This window comes from Physella acuta, unplaced genomic scaffold, assembly GCF_028476545.2.
Source record: "Physella acuta isolate Inbredline_101_S28 unplaced genomic scaffold, ASM2847654v3 ptg000257l, whole genome shotgun sequence".
Classification (NCBI taxonomy): Eukaryota; Metazoa; Mollusca; class Gastropoda; family Physidae; genus Physella; species Physella acuta.
Window position 1 is genome coordinate 527627 of NW_026731776.1, and position 21079 is coordinate 548705.

General features: G+C 32.8%; 2 protein-coding genes across 3 annotated transcripts; one reads left to right on the forward strand and one right to left on the reverse strand.

Annotated features, from left to right (window-relative positions):
* The first annotated feature begins 634 nt into the window (after window positions 1-634).
* LOC131938818 (nuclear transcription factor Y subunit alpha) lies at window positions 635-7978 on the forward strand. Of its 2 annotated transcripts, XM_059297015.1 has the most exons (8): window positions 635-834; window positions 1912-1985; window positions 3749-3963; window positions 4298-4402; window positions 5052-5250; window positions 5471-5526; window positions 6588-6710; window positions 7044-7978. In XM_059297015.1, the coding sequence occupies exons 3-8, from the start codon at window positions 3772-3774 to the stop codon at window positions 7197-7199; spliced, it is 831 nt and encodes a 276-aa protein (XP_059152998.1). In that variant the 5' UTR covers window positions 635-834; window positions 1912-1985; window positions 3749-3771; the 3' UTR covers window positions 7200-7978. The 2 variants fall into 2 exon arrangements, with proteins under 2 accessions (XP_059152998.1, XP_059152999.1); XM_059297016.1 differs by lacking the exon at window positions 1912-1985.
* Window positions 7979-8878: 900 nt separating this feature from the next.
* Window positions 8879-19881, reverse strand: LOC131938822 (nuclear pore complex protein Nup107). The gene is made up of 27 exons (XM_059297020.1): window positions 19760-19881; window positions 17315-17423; window positions 17072-17155; window positions 16776-16864; window positions 16494-16574; window positions 16277-16343; window positions 16000-16156; window positions 15601-15754; window positions 15453-15524; window positions 15243-15334; window positions 15016-15091; window positions 14716-14829; window positions 14413-14589; window positions 13912-14022; window positions 13714-13808; window positions 13358-13406; window positions 13047-13116; window positions 12822-12940; window positions 12591-12726; window positions 12314-12477; window positions 11629-11731; window positions 11299-11387; window positions 11017-11088; window positions 10589-10762; window positions 10404-10472; window positions 10115-10282; window positions 8879-9305 (listed from the first exon to the last, which is right to left on the reverse strand). Exons 1-27 carry the CDS (start codon window positions 19769-19771, stop codon window positions 9201-9203), a joined length of 2808 nt encoding a protein of 935 aa, XP_059153003.1. The 5' UTR covers window positions 19772-19881; the 3' UTR covers window positions 8879-9200.
* Between the last annotated feature and the right edge of the window lie 1198 nt (window positions 19882-21079).

Here is a 21079-nt window from a genome sequence, read left to right on the forward strand (position 1 = left end):
GAAAACAGATACACACAAATTTTTAATCAGTAATTAATAATTAGTTATAGATTTCAGGGTTAAATCTGTCTTAATTTAACACAAATGAGCAGGCTAGGCGGTTAGACTTTTTAAATTAAAAATAATGCAAAGCATTTGCTATTTAGACTAGATCTAGATGCAAGTTGTGCAAAGCGAAGTTCCCCACTCTATGCAGCCTCTGGCTTTTTCCGCATCGGGCGTCATAAAATTCAAACCCAAACAAAATATCGATGAAGGAAACCCAAGAGCATAAAGTTTTTATTGTATAGTGAGTGCAAAGATTTATAAACTTTCAAAACTTTCAGAAACATAATGGATACGTTGCTGAATCTTATAAAAAATTACTTAAATGATTATTATACATACAAAGTACTTTAAAACGTGTGCTTTTACGTTTTTTTTTTTGTCATGACATTCTCTTAATAGAAAACTATATATATATATATATATATATATATATATATATATATATATATATATATATATATATATATATATATATATATATATATATATATATATAGCTTATATTAGTGTGTGTATGGCCTACCAACGTTTATAACTATTTCTCAATGTTTAGGATTTAGATTTTGGCCTAAATTATTTTGATCTGGCAATTTTGTTAAAATACTTCCGGTTACGAAAATAATAGACTTGCTTTTAATTAAAATTAAATTTTCTCTGAACGACTAAAAGAAAATAATTTTTGAATTATAGGCTCCTTGGGGTCATAGTTAGAATATTTATTAACAACACGTAGTGACTGAATTCTTTTAAATAGTGAGAGAAATCCAAAGATATTTTCGGTAAAGGGTAACCACAGATTTTGAGATTAACTGTGACAGAACAAGTTCAATATTAAATTAATTTATTAAGTTTGTTTTTGTTACTATGATTTATTCATAGAGTATAGTTAAGATCAAGAATCTATTTTCTTTTTCCTATGTTTCTAACAATAAAAGTCAGTTAACAGACCCAGAAAAATATCATTATCATTGATTCATTATTGATATGAATTTATAAGTTAGGCCGTTCGGTTCAACGCTTCCGGGTTTGTCATTTTCGTGGCATTGCATGGCTCATGCGCTTACTAAAATGGCGACCAGTTTCGCTTTCACTAAACGGTAGAAGGATAAAACTAATAATTACGAGGCCATCGTTAATTTTAGACATCGGAACTATCCGTTTCTATTTCAGTCTGTTATTTAAGAATTCCCAGATGTACTTTTGACCTAATTTCTTTGATTGTCTCGCAAAGGGCGCGTAAGTGAAAATAGCTCTATGTATTCTTGTCTATTAAATCAAATAACTCTGAGATATCGCTTGACTCTTAAACCAGCTTAAACTTTAAAGTATTAATTTAACACACATTACAATTAACTGGTAATAATTTATGGGGTTAATGAGATATGTTCGTGGGCAAACAATCACCCCCAATAATGCCATTTTATTATAATCTTGTTTAGTGAAAACGAGGTGCGGGAAAATGTGTGCTGCGCAAGAATCCAATCATTTGGCAAGATTTATGACTTTTTTTATGTCACACCTAAAAATAGAATGTTTACGCTTTCTTCGTTGATGATCGTTTTTATTATTTTTTAAACTGAAAGTGTGTTAAACTTACCCTTTATCAATTTTAAAAGCATAGCATGCTGATTGTAAACGTATCTAGTCATGAAACACAGAAATATAAAGTTGCAATTGCGATGTGCCACACCCGGGTCACACCCCCTCAAGAAAACATGTGTTTATTAAGCTGTTTATCTCACTTTACAACAGTAATTAAAATTAATTTTCAAATTTGTATCACTTATTGGGTAAGATTAAGCACATGTTTACTAAAAAATAAAAAACAAACAAAAGCAAATTCTGTTTTAATGACGTTCACAGGTCAAGTTTTTTTTTCCTTCTGTCAAGTTCAGTGGAGGGTGCCACAGGCTGACCTGACTTTGGAATTTTTTTCAGTAATAATGACTTTGCACAGAAAGTTAAAATATGCTAAATTGGCTTAGTTTACTAGTGTGCTAGCTATTATTGATACATTTTTAATTAAAAAATCATTCCGTAATTCTCATCAAAAAGCCTATATAAGTTAAATATTAAATTTAATAGGCCTATTTATTCCAGAAATATCAAATATCAAAACTACTGCAAAATGTGGTTTGATTAGGATTGTTTGAAGCTTGATTTTTTTCTCTGGTTTCCTGTGTTAACTCCTTATAAGTGTTTGTTTTATCACAATATTTTACAGTTATTTTTACATTTTGTTCAACATTTAAAAATCTATTCTATTGTTATATTAATATGCATTAATTATTGGCATTATTTAGGTCTAATGAATAATGGCTAATGCAAAGGACCAATTGTTTTTTAAATTGCTTTTTTTTAACAGAATAGCAGTCATAAATTTTAAATATAACATCATCAGTTTACAAATAAAATGTCACCACTTTTATTAGAGTTAAGCCGTTAAGTTAATTTTGGCAGAAGCAGGGAATGTATTTCAAAAGGAAAGTCATAAAAAAGTTAAATCTACAGGGGTTCTATGTGTAAAAAGCAATGTATATGTGTGTCTGTCTTTTATTTATGCATTACTACACCTTTCATCCGATCCATCCATGAAACTTTGGGAAGTTGTTGAAAATACTCCTAGGGAGGTTTTTGCTGAAAAAAAAAAAATTTCAAATTCGCAGGGGTAGCATCCCGGGTTGGGTGCAATTTGTTTTTTGTCTATATATGGTATATATACACATGGCTTAGGAAGACATGTTTTATTTATAGTCTCACAGTTAAATGATGGCAATATGAGCAATGTTTTCATTAGTCGTAGGTAGGACCCTACAAATGCAAGACACTGGAGTATGACAATTCAGGGTTAGAGGTCACTTCCAGATTTGCGGCTAGAAGACAGACTAAATTGTAGGTTATCTCACAGTATAACATTGGTTATTATTCCAGATTGGTTCGGCAGTTGTAAAAAATGTAAAAAAAAACAGTAAAACAATGGCGTATAGTCTGTCACATCATTCTGGGAATACACTGAATGTAAACCGTATTTTATGTTGAGCCTCTAAAAATTCGGATTGATTAAGTTTAAATACATGTAAAATTTTATTTATATTAATTTGAACCCTAACCCTTAGGCTGCATTTCATAATTTAATTAGTTGATTAATTATACCAAATGGTAATGGAGCTTTTTGTTAAGGCATGAACCCAACATTATTTAGGCGTGGTATGTTGTCGGGTAGGCGCACTACTAGGTATACAAAGGGTCAACTCAATATATCCAAGGCATTTGATTAAAAAAATATCAAACATATATGATAAGCTGTCTTCATGCTAGTATCTTATAAAACAGAACATGAGCCTAATTATTGAGTTTATTTTAAAACATCTTTTTAGCCTATAATACTTGACAGATTTATAATAATATATCATTCGTATGAATGTACATAACTTAAACCAGGATTTTAAAAATTCAATTATATTAAATGTGCGTCTGAAGTTATTTTGACAATGGTCTAATCTCGTTGAACTACATCTGTCATTCCCCTTTACTATTTCTTTTTCTCTATTGTAAATTAATTTTTAAGTACAATAGTATAAAAATGCTGTCTTGATTTTTTTTAAATTTTTTTTTTCAAAGGTTTTTAGTGCATATTAATCTTTTATTAAGAAAATAAACAAATCCTACTATAATTAAATTAAAATCCCATTGATCAGAGGCTAAGATTGCTGTCAAATCCCAATGTTGACTGCAATGGCTGATGGGGAGCAGCACTTTACCATCTATGATCCCACCTCCAATCAGCCAGTGACAGTGACAGTAAATAATGTGGTTCAAAGTGCAGAAGATGCTCAAGCTGTGCAGAGCATTCAGTATATCACCACAGCAGATGGTGTGCAGGTGGCTCAGATTGGATCAAATGATGTCATACAGGTCAGGGAACTTGTTTTCTTATGCAAGAGCTTTTCTAATATGTAGACTTTGAAGTGAGTAATGTTTTCCAAAACATGAGTCCTACAGAAGATTGTGTTTGCTAGGGTGGTCTCTTGGAAGGGTAGTAAATTAACTGTGATCTACTTTCCCTGGGGTTTAAAAAAAATTATTTACATTTATTGTTTTTTTAATATTATTTTGATGCAAAATGACCCAGCTATACTGAGCACATTGCAATAGAAGTTAGGCTACATAAAAATGTAATAATTAAATGAAGAAAAAGCATTCTATTATATAAACATTTGATAAGCTGGGAACAACTGTTCTTTAACAGGTAGCACAAGCTGATGCCAGTTTTCAGCAGGCTGCAGGATTCCAGACTATAGGTGCAGGACAGCCACAAGTTATTTCTAACGCATCTTTTGCTCCTAATACTCAGGTGATTCAAAATCTACCAAACCTCAAGCATTTATACTTGTTTTTTTGTTAACTGTTATCTTGTGCTAGTATATACATTTTTTGGCGGTGGGGGAATGGGGTCTGCTATCAATAGTAGATTTCACCATTCTCTCCTACTATGCTGAATGTGGAAACATTTACTATCTGCTGAGTACGGAATAGAAAATCTAACTACTTAGGGTTTTTAAATGATAGATTGGTATCTTTGTGATTAAATTTAATATATGTTCACCTTTGATATGTGTAGGTTTTATAAATATATGCATCACTGACTATTTTATTATGCATCATTCCTCCTCATCCTCTCTCTCTCTTCCCCCCCCCCCCCCCCTCCCCCTTCAGAACCAGACTGTTCTAACTTCACTTATCAAAAAATTTTATGACAGGCTTTAAGTTTTGCTTTTCTAAACATTTTTATATTATAATTATTAAGCACTTGGTGAAATGGAATTGTTGTGTAATTATGTGATATGGGGATGTTTTTGTGGATTTAGAACAATAATTGTGTATAAATCTGGGGGAAAAACTGGAGTTAGAATGTCTTCAAGGGAAGCGTCATTTTAAACGCATATTCAGAAAATGTACACTTTATATTAACGAAAATAAATCTTTTTATTTTTGTCCGCCAGGTTGCATCAATAGTCCAGTCAAATGTCCTTCAAAATGTGCACCAAACTCAGACTGCCCAGCCTTCTCAAGCACCAGCCATTGGCAGCTCATCTTCAAACATCATCCCACAGATGCTTTTTCTCAACCAGGTTTCAATCAATGGACAAACATCTTATGTCCTTGTTGATGCTAATAACAAACCAGTTCAGCTTCCCCAGGGTAACTTTTTTTTAAAACTTTGCACAGCTGGACAACTTTTACTTAAGTTTGTTGCTTTGTATATTCCAAATAGTTAGATTACATTTGGAAAGCTAGACACAAATTTTTTATTCTTAAATTCTTAAGTTTCAACTATTAATCAAGCCATAAAGTTATCTTCATTAGAAAAATGTTTGTACTGTTGTGCTGGCTATAAGTTGATTTTATTATTTAACCAAAGGAATACAAGTGATCAATCTACCAACCCAACAACTAGCAGGCCAACCAATCCAGATGGTAAGAATTAATTTGATTCATTACATTCAACTGTATAGTTTAACCCATGACAATCCTATGCGACCACAATCACCTGAGAATTTTTGTGTGTGGTACAGTCAGTTATGCCCATGATCGAATGAACTATATCAGTAGTAATGGACGCTTAGTTGGTAATGATATTTTGAAGATACCTGCGGAATGGAAAATAATAAGTTTTCTTGTTTTATCAGTAGCGGTTTATTTTTTTATTTTTTTAAGTTAAGAATTTTTTTCCAAAATTACAGGTAGTATAGTAAGTGAAATTAAAACTAATCAAAATGCCACTACTGGTTTAATTTTTTTGTTACTAATACAGTGATGTTGAAAATGAAAGAGGAACCAATGACTACATTAATAATTTTTTTTAGCATATTGAATAAAAAATTCACACAAAAGTAATATTAGGAGTAGCGTTGTGATTTAGTTTTTCTGGGATAAATGATATTTTATTTATGATAAGTAAACCATCATGCTATTTAAGTTCGTGCATAATAAACTAAAATAAATGGTGGAGGCCCTATGTTCCATAAGTCAAATCATAATAAACTTAGATCAATTATGTGAATAATGCTTTTTTTTTAACATAGGTGTAGTTATTTTAAAATAATTTTTTTTTTAAATGTGTAGTCCAAAATTGCTTTGTTTTATTTTTTTGCCTGGCCGTAGGGGAAGTAAAATAGTTTTGATGTCCTGGACTGTAAAGGTTCAATGTCTTACTTTTGCAACAAGTAAGTAAAGTTCCCTTTTTGAACCTGATGGTCCATAGGGCAAGTGAAGTAGAGTTCACCTGTTTCTGTGATCTCGGTATATGAAGGGATAGTGTGTTCATCACTATGCCCCACAGCCTTCACTTTCCCTAATGTGAATTAGGTACCCATCAGAGCTGAGTGGACTAATGGAGGTTCTACTGACTTGAACCCGGGTTAGCAGTCTAGCGCTCTACTACTATGCCAAGGCAACGACTACTTTTGTAACAAGGATTTTCCATCAGTTTTGTAATTCTCTGTGTCTAATGTGTAATTCATTAATCGCCTGTATAGCCGACCAGTGATACCGGGGATGAGCCTCTGTATGTCAATGCTAAGCAGTATCACAGGATATTAAAGAGAAGACAAGCCAGGGCTAAACTAGAATCAGAAGGAAAGATTCCTAAAGAAAGACAGGTAATCTTCCTCAAGTTTGTCCAACTGGGGCTGTACTTAATTATTTGTCGCTGTACATTTTGCTTAGAGGGACAAAATCTAAGATCATCTTTTTGTATTAAAGTTAAAGATGGTAGTTTTAAAGATAGACTCAAAGCATAACACAGGACATTCAAAACACTAGATAAGACAAATAACAATTAAAAGCTTAATTGTATGATTTTATTATTTTCTAAATCCCCCTTTGAAGAGGTATTGTGGGGCCGTCTTTGTTGGCACCATATGCAACTTTTAAACCTTAAACTGAAATGTTTTTTTTTTTTAATTTTAAAAACGGTTTGCTCTTTTCACCAGAAATATCTGTACGAGTCTCGTCATCGACATGCTTTGAATCGAACACGAGGAAGTGGGGGCATATTTGTAAAGGGCAGCGAGACAGACAGCAAAAGTAGCCTCCATCAACAGTTGCAGCCAACCAAACATGAGTATCAGATTAGTGGGCATCTCTAGAAGAGAAGTCCAAAGACAGTGCTAAAATTTAATTTACAATCTGGACTGAATTTTTGAAAGTGTTTATCATTTTAGTGACCTTTGAATTTGTTTTAATTTGGATGTTGTTTCATTAAATTTGTTAAAGAAAGTTTAATTTTAGTGTTATACAACAGTTAAAAAATGATCATTCTTTGATAAATTGTGTAAAACATTCAATATACCAGGTTTGATGGTAGAAAAAGTTTCGATTTTCAGAAGCTTTTGTTTCCATGTGCTGCTTGTTTCAGCAGTTTATCATCAGTTCTACTTAAGAGATGTGGAAGAATTGGCTTTATTAGTTGTTATTGTAACTTCCAATATTTATTATTATATTCTTATGCTTTGAATAGTTTCTCCCCATTTCGTACTGTGTACTGACAGATTCTCTTCATCTCAGAACCAGGAATTATATACTGACAGATTCACCAGATTGTATTGCTCAAAACTTTCCCCTGAATGCAGAAAATATTAGTGCTTGTGTTAAATTTCAAGTAAAAATGTTATTAAAATATTGCCAGCAACCTGATAACAGAATTGATCTCACTTAGGATTTTTATCAAGGTTCCTCTAAGACAATAGGGTTGACACAAATACACCTAAAATTGATATGTATAAAAAAAATTGATCCATGATATATTTATCTTCTGATATTAGATTTAGTTATCTTAAACCTAGAAACTTTTATGTAAAGGCAAGTTAAGCTGCATATGCATTGATTTGTATATAACAATAACACATTTGAAATAAACCTCTGTAAAAATGCAGTTTTTTCTTTTTATCTGTGTTTTAATTGATTGTGGTTAGTGTTACGTTTAAAGTTAGCGTTGGGTTTAGGGTTATGTGTTCTTTTGTCAAACATCTATGCCAGGTATAAGCTGCTTAATAAACAGTAAACACAAGTCATGGTCCTTTACCAATAGGTTTTTCAGAGGCCGGGGCGGCTAGTTAGCTTTTACTGTCTCTTTTTTACCTGGATCTGAATCATCAAATGGACCAAAACATCTAAAATTTTAAGTTTGATAGCAGTAAATTTTGTCCAATAGGTTAAAGTAATGGTTCAATCTTCCAGTATTGTAAACCTTTTTAACACCGTGTTTACACTAGCAACATGTTTGAAAAAGTGGGTAGACCTTCCATGTTTTAGTAAATAACTGCTGGCACACATGTTGCAACTAACTGACCATATCTTAGTTACCTCAATGGTGACAATACTTATTGGATCTTGTAGTGGAGGTATTTTAGATTGTTGACCCATGATTTCTACATCCTTACTACGTGAATTTACTGGAGCATTTAGCTGGGCAAAAAAATAGTCTTTAGAAATTAAATAAAAATTAAAACATGAACCGATGTTTTTAAATTTTTGTTTGAACATTTCAGTTCAGGGTTTCAAGATTGAATTTCAGGACTTCCTTAGAAAAATTTCAAGACCTAATAAAAAATAGACCTCAGTCTTTCTTTGACCAAATACTGACCAAGCCCCAGCAGTAATAAGTTAGTGATTTCTCCTTTATGTACATGGTATTTTAATAATACAAACACAAGAATTCTATTTTTCAAAGTTAATAAGTTAGAAAGTATATTCGAGTACAAGTATTGCTATACTGGTTAAAAAGCTTTTTATAAGACATCCTTTAAACTGCAAAATAAGTGTGATAGAAAGAAATTGGTTTTATTGTAAATTCAGTTAAAATACATAAAACAAGTAGGCCTATTACATAATTAAATTGATGGCTCAAGACAAGTTTTTCACAATTACAAAAATAGACTAACAAAACCAAGTTTTTTTAAAGCATTCAGTTGTTCACAAAATGTAATGTCAAACAAATGTCAGCAGTTCATAAGAATATTAAAATGATCTATTTATAATTTGAACAAAATTCCCAAAACAATATATTTTTTAAGTATTTAGATTTAATGGGTTTTAACACAAGTTAGCCTTCAATAGAGAACTAACTGGACAAAAATGAGGTAAAATGACTAAACAACTTGATATCCTAAGGGATCTTTGTTGTCATCCAGCAAACTGTGAGCTGACTTCATTATCTGAGTTAAAATATGCTGCAGGGACTCCTTGTCAAACTCCTAGCAAAAGATAAATGTTCATTAAAGAATAACAAATATTTAATACAGGCAACTATATATATAAAACAATACATAAGGAAAATCTATTTTTACAGAACATGTTATTTAAGCCTATTGCCTGGTGTGGTTGATAGAGAACAAAATAAGTTTATAAGAATATGATAATGATAAAATAAAGTAAAAAAGTTATGTAACACTACTTAGACAATACATAATAACATTAAATCTTTACAATCTTTAAGTGTTTGCTGTGTGTGGTACAGTTTGGTCCCGAGATATGTTGAAGTACATTTATTTATCTGTAGTAAAGGATGTCTCGGTAAAGAGATTTTGAAGGTGGCAGCAGGAAATAAGTTTTATTTACCTTGTTTTCTAATTAAATTGTGAATTTAAATCTAATTAAAATGCTTCTGCTGTTGAATCTGGCTTTATTTATAATGTAACAAATACAGTGTTATTGAAAAAGAAAGTTGCTCCAGCAAGTATGTTGAATTTTAAAATTTAAACAAACATTTAATGATTTATAGAAATATTAGAATTAACGTTTTGTTTTTTGGGATTAATGTAATTTTATATTTATTAATAGATTACTATTATGCAATTTCACCTTATACATAATAAACTCTAGTCCAATTTTGTATAATGCTTTTTATTTTATTTTTGCTACTTAAAGAGTTGTTTTAAAATAATTTTGTTATAAAAAGTGCCATGGTTGAAAAATGTATCGTCTTTTCATGTGGTCGTAAGGAAGTAAAATAGTTTTGATGCACTGGACATGAAATGGTAAAATGAGTGAAGCTAAAATCTACCTTGTATAGTTGATGTTGTTCTGATGCAATGATATCTGCTAGCTGCACAGCCTCTACATACATTTGACTGGAATCTAACACCTTATGCAGGTTGAGACATAATGCAGGCAGGTGCAGCTTTCTTAACCTGGACATTTGCTCCTGTCTAGAAACATCTGCATCTTCATCCTAGGGAGAAAAAATAAACTCACTGCACCTTCTGAAAAACTTAAGAGCTAAAGCAAATGAACTATTTTTTTTTTACAACTTATGTAAGCACAAACTAGTCTGATAGGTAACTAGGATATACCTGCCATGTATCTACTAGCCAACCTCCATCTGTGAACAGTAAAACATTGTAGATTCTGTCTCTTGTTGTCTGAAAGAATTGAAAACATCAACCTCTTGTGTACAAGTATACATGACAGGAGTTTACATACTAAACTAAATGTATGTGATATACAGCTAATGTGGATGACTACCAAGCTGAATTACCCTTGTTTGGACTTGCAAGTTGTGCATCCAACGCTCATACTCTTGTTGATACTGCTTCATCCTATGATCAAAAGCAACTCTGTCAGTAAAACTTCCACCCTCTACTCCACTTGGTTTGACTGGCTGCCCTTGGTGATACAAACTAAACCAGTCATTGAAACTTTCCACAGCATCCTGTTGTCAAACAAAAATTTGGGGAGTATTATTGTGGATTTTGGCCAGGCCATTAAATTTGATAAAAACTTATAATTTCTATGTGAGGTATCTAGCATACGTAAGTTTAAAGTTCAAACTGTAACTGACAGATCATTTGAACAGTTATTCTCCAATGACAAGTGATAAATGCAAGCTTGATTATCACAGCCTGTGTTTCACCAGCAGAATCAATATTTTTGTTCCTATCATTGACTACAGCTAAAGAATATTACCAGGTATGCTTTCATGCACATGTACTCTCTGATAGCATTGTTGACATTGGCAGGAAGTTCACTTGAGCTGGTCTGTATACAGAGGGAAAAAAATGTTAGAGCAAAAACAAGAATGTGAATATTTGAAACAGTTACACTAGCAAAATTATTGAAAAAATAGATGTTCACACCTGGGACATAGAGCTGACAAGACTGAGTAAGAAATTAATTTAGATGAAAGTATAACCTAACTTTTCTTTACACAATTTGATCATGGTAAATAAAAGAGATAAGCAGGCCTACCCTTGTGTACCAGGATCTTAAGATAACATCTATTGTGTCGGATGGAAGTTTTTCAAAAACTTGTCGAGCTGCTGCATGTTTTTTTACAGCTGAAAACAATAACTTGAATATATGAAAATACTCTTTGCAAAGTAATATAAAGTAGAAATCCCCACCCCCTGCCAAAGCTCTTTGGGTAAAATAAGTTAAGGACAGCACAGTATTTGAACAAAAAGTAAGATTATTTTCAAAAAACAGATGTTCAAAATCTATCTCATGGACTGATGTATTGTCTTGGTCTAAACAAGAGTTTTTCATATCAATTTTTCTTATTAGAGTAAAATAACATACCAATAAATGTTCGCATCATTGCATTAGCTTGTTTAACAGCTTCAGATCTGTGTGATGGGTCAAATACTAACCACTCAATGGCATCAATCTTTGCTTTGTCTTCCTGTCAGATTTATATAATTACAAAAAGTTTAATTTTTTTTTACCACAATTAGGTGCAGACTGGAATAAATAATTTACAATAAACTCCCAAATTTGTGGGGGTCGGTGTGGTTGAGTCGGTAAAGCTCACAAAAAAACGAAAAGTCACAAGTTCGAACCCTCGGGCCACTATTCTAGGAGAGACAACTCCAAAATCAAACAACTGCTGCCTTGTAGTTTGTTCTTGGTTGGACAAAGGCCATGGAAGCAAATCCAAATGGCCTCAATGGCGCATAACCAGTTGACAAGTATACTTAATTGTGTTGGAGGTGTGGTCAAGTGTGCAAAGCTCATGGCTGTTAAAATTCTAAAAAAAATGTCTCGAGTTTGTACCCTCTAGCAGATAAAGCTCGATCCCTTCCAACACTAAAAATTAAGAACGAAGAAGAATTCCCAAATTTGACATTAAGACCTCCTCAAAAAAGTTTGAAACGCAAAGCAACTAATTCCATCATGAAGGTCACTTATTTTACGAAACTTTTATATAAAAATAGTTAATTCTAACATTTTAATTGTGGTAAAAATTATTGAGTTTCTCCCTTACCTCTGTGATGTTAAGGTCAGCAACTAAACTAGTTTCTGGGAAAAGAGAAACTGTTTCTCTACTTCTTATTTTCTCCACAACAGTTTTAGTAATAAGAGCCACGTCCAGATTTTCTTCTTCTGCCCAGATTAAGCACTGCTGTCGCTCATCTTGACTCTCAATGTCTATTGTAAGATTTAAGGTAATTTTAAAATGAACAGTGTCTAATTTAACTAAAATTAATGAATTCGTCCTTACAATGCTAACATTCCTACTTTCCCTATCAGTAAAAACATACCTTCCAAAAATGATGCATACAAGTGAACTTGGGCTGAGGGACTAAGGGCAGCAACATAATGAGCTACCAGATTCTTCTGCTTGTTTTTTATTAAATGCCTAACATAAGCTTTTAAAATAGCTTCACACTGGTCATCCTAAAAAGCAAAATTTTAAATAGCCATTTTAACATCACAAACAGAACGTTTCTAAAATGAACAACTATGACATGAGAAATATGAGCAGTTTGTACCTTGCATGCTCTTCCAATAGTTCTGAGGAAAAGAATAATGTGTGCCATAAGTCGCAGCAAATGTCCTGGTGTTGCCTCATCATCCTTGTCCAGCCAGCCATGCATCACTTCAATGAGTCCTGTGAACACATTTTTACTTTAATGGCATGCATTATCTACAATAAAAAGTTTCTTGTTTTGTATACCATGTATATTAACAAAGATTATAAAAATAATAGCAATTACCAGATATGTCATTGAGAATTATGAACTTTTGAATGATGTGATACCAGTTTTCTGCTTGTAGACGCACATTCTTGAAAAAAATATATAAAATTATTTTAGAAAAAAAAGTTTGCTTATTTACAATTTTAAATAAATTAAAATGATTAAATTTTGTAGGGAACCAACAGTTACTGTTGTATACACCTCATTACCTCATCATTGTTGAACACTAATTAAACTAATGATTACCCCCATCATTGTTGAATATTATCTAATTAAACTCTTGATTACCCCTTCATTGTTCAGATTGATCTAATTAAATACTTAATTACCTCATCATTACTCGCATTTATCTCTTTGAAAATCTCAGAAGGTTCATAGCTAAGAAAAAAATGTGAACATCAAAATTTTTGTCTCTTTCTAACAAGATTTTTTAATTAAAAAAAATGCAAATTAATGATTAACACCCTGTTTACAAGTTATAGTGTAATGATAGCTACAACAGTATTCTACACAGTATACATACATTTATAAATACCATAGAATTAGACAAACAGTGCAGTGATAGCTACTATAACATTCTACACAGTATATATACATTTATGAATCCTACATTTTTTTAATACTACAGAATCAGACAAAATGACATAAATAACATTAGACCTACAATAAAATAAAACAAACCAACTTTTTTTCAAAATACTCTGGTGGCAGTTGTTCAAACTGTCTATCAATATGGCGATGAAGTCTAATTTCTTGCTCTACCTTTACATCAACCATAACCTATAGAAAAATTAAATTAAATGTAGTCTTGTGCATGTACACAATGAAATAAAACAAATTAAAGAAATCAATCAAATTAGCGTTTCTGTGTTTAAATCATTACCTTGAAGTAAGCCCAGACATAGTCCATCCATGATGCACAAACAGGCAGCATGCCATGCAGATTTCCACTCAAAGTTGCATATACAGCTCTCTCAAACTGGTCCAGGTCCTTCTACATAAACAATATACATAAAGTTTATAGACAGTGATAAAGTAACAAACTGTCTTTAGTCAAACACATCAACAAACACAGTTGGAGGAATTAAGCTTTCACCATCCAAATTCAATGAGTTCCTTAAATGTTTGAGTTACAGGTAAACTTCTGTTCTAATGACTGAAGGAGTAAAGTAAAAGTTTCATGTAAAGGAACAGATAAAAACAATGAGAGAAAATCCACACAAATTTAACTTCAGTAAACCATTCAACTTCACTCTGCTAGTAGAGGCTCAGGGTCCCATTCACAACTTGCTAGCAGGACCAAATAGATCCTCTTAAATTGAAATGTATACAGAAATACTAATCTATTTCAACTACTACAATGAAATCAGCGACATTTAAATACCTCAGAGGCCATCCGCCAGCAAACAGCTTTCCATATATCCCGGTATGGGTTGCCCTCCACGGGAGCAACCTCAGAGGTTAAAGAAGAAACATAGTAGTTAGAATCATGCAGCAAGCGCCAACCTTCTAATGTAGCTGCCCTCCACGGCTGACCACAAGCATGGCAAAGTTCTTGAGCCTGTCCAAACAAAAAAGTTAGCAAAATTACTTTTAAACTTAATTGTTACACAATAAATTTTTGAAAACTTGAATATCTAAAGTATGTATCTTACTAAATGTGTAATCAATTGTATAGTAGACTTGCCTTTTCTAATTGACCTGCACGTATAAAAATGAAGAGATTTTGGATGAAAAACCTATCATCTTCCTGATCCAAGTCATCTAAAGATTTCTTCAGTCTGAGGGGAGCATCTGGATCCTTAGAGGAAAGAAGGCATCAAAAATATTTTTTAACTCATCAAAGAAACATGTTAAACTAAGATACTTTGTAAATCCAGGGATGATTTTCAAATAAATTTTAAAAGAGCTATAAAATTAAAGAGGACCTTTTACAGAAAAACCTTTAAATTTAATTTGCAATATGAAGGTAGCACAGGTTACTCACCATTTCATTGATATATCTATCAGAAACATTTCGATGACCTTGTTTTAATTTTTGAAGATGGTGAAGTGTATTTTCCCTGGGAGAAAATTAATTATGTAGGTAAATGTATAACTCTTATCTTAAAAGTATACATTTTACAATATAGGAAACAGCACTATATAAGAAATTGATTATCATGTGAACATAACTATAAGCATCCAAAGAAAGTTACACAAGACAGTCCATACCATGAAACAGGCTGATCCACAAAGAATTTTACATTTTTATAGTAAGTTTCAAGATGCTCAGATGCACAAGTTTCTAGCCAGTCGATAACAAGCTGTCAGATATGGAAAGAAAATTGAATTAAACCAGGTGCCTCTTTAATCAAGCGATATTTCAGTTATCAAAACCAACATTTTTTTCAACTCATCTTTACCAAAAAGTATAACAAGTACCTGACTTTGTCTGACTAAGGCATCTTTTTCAAACAGGCGATTAGCAATATTGTTTTCACTTAGAGACCATACCTGCATGGAAAAAAAAAAAAATTAACCCACTAATAAAAGAATATACAAAACAAAGCCTGACTAGACTTGGTCTTACCACAGCTTTAGAGGATGTGTCCTCACTATCTGACATGTCAAATGATTCCTCTCTGGCCTCAGTCTCCAGTCTGTCTTTGTACAGTGATCGTATCAGCTTCCATGTGTTTTTCTCATGTTGTAGAAGTTCAAAAGTATCCATTGTTCTTTTAAACCTGTCCAGAAATAAATAGATATTTCAACTTAAACTTTTTCATGGATTTAACATGTATTGGTGGTACTGTAGGTCACCTTATACTTAATGTCTGTGGGATACTGTAGGTCACTGTATTGATCATGTGTCTGGTACTATTTGCCTAGTCTACAGCATGTGTCTGTGGTACTGTGTAATCTACATCATATATGGGTACACTGTATCAAAGCAGCTATAGTCTATAATATATATCTATGAGAGCCTTACTTTGGCTGGTTGCGCGTGACACTTCGGCTGAGATGCTTAAGACAAGAAACTTGTTCAGCGCAATAAGATTCATATTCTGTCAGTAGGTCCATCACCTGGTGTGGGGATGTCAACTGCTTTAGAATCTCCTTAAATGCGCCATACATGCCAGTAGAGGCTAGATATGAAGGAAACAATACAAATTTTTAACAGCTCTTGGGGTTGTGTCTAAGACATGCAACGCAATCATTCAAGCCATACATTTTTTTAACTTATGATGTGTTTTTAGCCTGCCTACCTTTCTTCCCAGGATCTTCATCAGCAATTAAAGTTAAATTGATGTTAGTAAATTCTGTGGTGTCAAGCTGTGATGGAAGGGAAAAAATACTACCATGTCACATTTAAAGAGACAACATTTCACATTGAACATTTCTGTAGAAGAGTTATTTTCTTTTGAAAAATTTGAATAAAACTAAACTCAGCATAGGGATGACATCAACTTAACAAAAACTTACTCCTGTTGTTAAGTTAGCATTTTGAAACTGTCTGCCTGGTGTCTGCTGTTGTGTCAAGTGTTGAGAAGTTAATTCCAGGGCCTGAAAATAAAATCAAACACTAACTAAAATTGTAACAAATAATAATTGACAATACTACAGAGGAGCATAAATACTTATAAGCAAACAGGAGTAAATCATTGTACTGAATAAATAGGAGTAGACAATTCAATTTGGTAAACATTAATTATTTGATGACAAAACTTATGGCTAACTATAATGATAAAATAATTTTTAACTCACAGGAGATTGAAGCGGTGTTATCTTCTGTGTGGGGGTAAAGTTGAAAAGATCACTTGCATCAAGTCCAGAGCTTTGGCGTGCAGGTGTGTCTAGATGGTACATAAAACATTACAGATCTCAACAGTGAAATAAGCACATCTTAATATTGTACAAAGGAGACGTTGCCTAAAGGTAGAGCACTAGACTTCTAGCCTCAAAGTCTTGACTTCTAATCGGACCTCACATTAGTAGAACGTTAGGAAAAGTAAATGGCTAAATTTAATGATGGGAATACTAATGTTTAAGTAGATACATACGTGTAGAATGTCGTAAGCTTCCTCTGGGTGTACGGATGGATCGATTGACGTATGGTGTGACAGCATCATCAAGAAGTTTAATCGCTAGCAAAAAAAATTGAATTTATTAAGGCATAATTTTTTTTAAGTCAATTTTTTTTTGTAGTAATAAACACATATTTTTTAAACTCTATGCAGCTTAATGAAAGTATGTAAAAATGTATTGAATATTAAACTTAAAATAGAAGATGTGATGGCTCTCACATTTCTGGAGATTAAGATTGGTGCTTCTTCTCTTCAGAGCTGTTGCTGTTTCTTTTGCTCTAGGAACAGGTGTGTCCCCTTGTTGCAGGAATGACTCAAAGGATGGACCCTAAATGATGAAAAAAATATCATACTTATGCAAGAAATTTTTTATACACAAATTACAATGGTTGACAAAGTTTTTACTATCTATCAGTGTTTTCACTGATCATATATTTTATTGATCGTACACAGATATGTCAGCAATTATTGAGCCTTAACACAGCTACACAACAAGCAACAAAAAAATGTATTTAAACAGGAACATAAAAACATATTTAAGAAAGGATCTGAAATGGGGGGATGTGGTAAAAATGTAATTTTTGACATTACGACTTTTTTGTGACTGTGATGGGTGGTTTTTAACATTTAACAGAGGTCAAGAAATGTGACGTCATTTATGATTAAATTACTAATTTTTTTTTAAACGATAAACTCAAACTAATGTTTTTAAAGAAACAGAAATCTGAAACACCGTTGGTATTGGTATTAAATTAATTATTAAAAGTTAATTTCGGAATTTCAGGATCTCACTCAACTGTCTTAGCCCTATCATAAATGAATGTGTTTTGTCTAGAGATCTAGATCTAGATCTATCTAAACTATCTTCTATCATCATGTGTTTTGAGTTTTGATTTAGAGTAACATTACCAGCCCCGGGCACCCTTAGCCCGAAACGGAGACTCCTTTCCGGTTCGAGGCACCTAATTTCGTTACTATTTGACATAGAATGAAAACCAAAGCATAGAAATACTCTCCATCCAAAGAAGAATAAAAATATGTATTCCCTTTTTTTCCATTCGCAATAATTCTTTTAAATATATGCCCCCGAAACAGACGACCCAGTCGTCCTAGACCCGACAACAATTTTCCCGGTTTTGCCTCCAAACGACTGGTCTTTCCTCCATCCGACTAAGTCATTTTTTGCTTTTTTTTGTCAGCTCAGTTGAATAAATAATCTTGTACTATTAATATTTTGTGTTTAGTTTTGTGTTTCAGTGTGTATTTGTTTTTTAAATGCCAAAAATAATATAATTTATAACAATGGGAAAAAAATTGTAGGGGAGATAACTCTTCCCAATAAAATGCGTGAATAATTACTCTGGTAAGGTTTACTATAGGTAATCGTTTACTGGCAAAACACGTAAATTTTCATCCTCCTTACAACTACCCAAAAAAAAAATGTATTTTGTAAAGAAAATAGCATTTTTTATAAAAAATATATGTTCTGTAGCCTATCCCATTCAATTTCAAATAATTTTTTCTGAAAAAAAAAATAAACATTGTTTTAAAAAGACGTTAAGTCGGGAGGAGGCTTTGCTTGTCCCGGCAACATAAAAATGGCCGCCTACATGACGGGTTGCTTTTAATTGCTCATATCCCACTGTGGGTAATTCAATGGATCAAAGTTTGGGTAATCTATCGTTTTGGGTACGTAAAATCGCCCGCGGCTAGTAATGTACAAAAAAGTTACCTCATTGTCAAGGCTTTAATAGAAGTATATTTTGATATATTTGTGTCAAATATTATAGATAAATGAATAAATAACCTAAATCAATAGCTAAATATATCAATATAGGCAAGAAATTAACTTTTAACAGCAGTGTTTGTGAGCAGGATTTCCTATATAAACAGCAGCCATTTGTAAAATAGAGTTGCCTTCCCCTGATCTCGCGCTATAAGTTAACAAAGAAAGAACTTAAACAGGATGGCTGCTATAGTAAATGATCATGGTTGCATCTGTTGGAAACATCGCTAGTATTCATTTATTATTGAAAAGTTTTAATTCAATTGTTTGAAAACAGGTACATAAATGAAACAAGGAAACATTTTTGTATTTTTCAAAACACAACTCCTCCTCAAAATTTGAAATAATTATTAAAATTTAAGGAGTCACCTTTTTTTCACATTACTGGTCGCGGGCGATTTTACGTACCCAAACGATAGATTACCAAAGTTTGATATAAATGGACTTATAAATGGACATATTTGCTACCAATTATTATGTTTCTGTATAAAACATTCAAATAACAGTGCAATTAGTATTCAAAGTGAGAGTTACGGAGTTGTTCGTTTCGAGGCGCGTAGTCGGGCCAGGCCAAGTTACTCTAGACTCTAGTATTTTATTACATCACTAGGCAAAAATATAGGTCTACTCGTATTTTAATTCAAGCCATATGATATTAACTTATTTATTAATTATTATTATTAATTAGGCCTTACTTAGTGGACTACTTGTACCCTACCCCCAAACTGCAGCGATAAGCTAGCGCCGGCTGAATAAATTTTTTGTAAGAATTTAATTTTTAAAGATCTAGATTCTAGAATCTAGACCTAAATTCTAGATTAGATCTGTCTCAATCTAGATTTATATTTAAATCTACTGTATAATTACAAATAACTAACCACTCTGTCCATTTCTGCTTTATTAAGTAAATGAATACTAGAAATTAAAAATCAAATGTAATTCATCATGATTGAAACCCGAAGCACCATTGTGGTGTTCCGGTTAACAATTTTGATATTAACCCGCCATTTTGAATGGTTAATTAAAAAAAAAATTCAGTAGCTGAGCATAATTCGATCTTTAATGGTTAATGATACAGAGTAAATACGTGTATTTAAAAAAATGTTGCTTATAAAGTAAACTGTATTTAAAATATAAATTTATAATACGATATCAGTAATACTGGCTTTAAATATTAAGTAAAGTGTGACTAGACTAAGTATAAACTGATGTGTTTTATTTCGAAACAATTATAAATAATATATTCAAACAATTTTAAAAATAAAACTCCACAAATACCAAACGCTGAAATAACCATTAGCAGTAATCGCTAATAGATCTAGATCTAGCTAGATCTAGCTGTACGCCCTAGTCTAAATCAATAAAAAATTAAATAGCATGTCTTTCTGCGGAAAAACTTCCTTAACTAGGGGCCATCCGCTTTTCACTCTTGGAAAGGGTTGGGTGGAGACTATGACCAATGACGAAACAGATCAGTTGCGGGGGGGGGGGGGGGGGCATCGACATTAAAATAGAATGGGGGACCTTACCCCAAAAGCATTTTTAGGGGGGGGGGGGGGGCGGGTCAGGGTAAGGCTACTCATGACAACACGCATATTATATACAGAGGCGTAGCTAGGGGAGGGCGGGCGCCGACCCTAGGGGGGGGCGCCAAAAAGGGTAGAAAAACAATAGCTCATTTTAAGCTGCAGTTTTGAATTATAAACAGTCAAAGTAAAGAAATTTAACGGCTGAGAGCCTTTGTATACTGATTTGACTGTTTTCTATCTTGATTGTGTAACTGTAAAACGTATATCTTTAAGAAACACCCAGTCAGCACACATATATTGGCCCAATATTGGCTAAACATTGGTTACCAATATTGGCTACATCTTGGTGCAACATTGGCTTAACCTTGGCGAAACGTTGGTAGTGAAACTCGGCATGATGTTGGCGCAATGTTGGCACAATATTGGCTATATCCCGGCTACATATTGGCCCAACATTGGCTAGATCTTGGCCAAATATTGGCTATATCCCGGCTACATATTGGCCCAACATTGGCTATATCCCGGCTACATATTGGCCCAATATTGGCTACATCTTGGCTCAATATTGGCTATATCTTGGCCCAATATTGTCTATATCATGGTTACATCTTGGCCCAATATTGGCTACATCTTGGCTCAATAATGGCTATATCTTGGCCCAATATTGGC

What these genes read in the sequence shown, in the direction of transcription:
- LOC131938818 (XM_059297015.1), top strand. Translation starts at nt 3,772, where the DNA reads ATGTTGACTGCAATGGCTGATGGGGAGCAGCACTTTACCATCTATGAT. An exon ending in GATCAAATGATGTCATACAG is followed by an intron (nt 3,964 to 4,297) that starts GTCAGGGAACTT and finishes GTTCTTTAACAG; the next exon opens with GTAGCACAAGCTGATGCCAG. An exon ending in CAGGCCAACCAATCCAGATG is followed by an intron (nt 5,527 to 6,587) that starts GTAAGAATTAAT and finishes TCGCCTGTATAG; the next exon opens with CCGACCAGTGATACCGGGGA.
- LOC131938822 (XM_059297020.1), bottom strand. An exon ending in AAGCTTACGACATTCTACAC is followed by an intron (nt 16,865 to 17,071) that starts GTATGTATCTAC and finishes TGTACCATCTAG; the next exon opens with ACACACCTGCACGCCAAAGC. An exon ending in CTATTGGAAGAGCATGCAAG is followed by an intron (nt 12,727 to 12,821) that starts GTACAAACTGCT and finishes TTTGCTTTTTAG; the next exon opens with GATGACCAGTGTGAAGCTAT.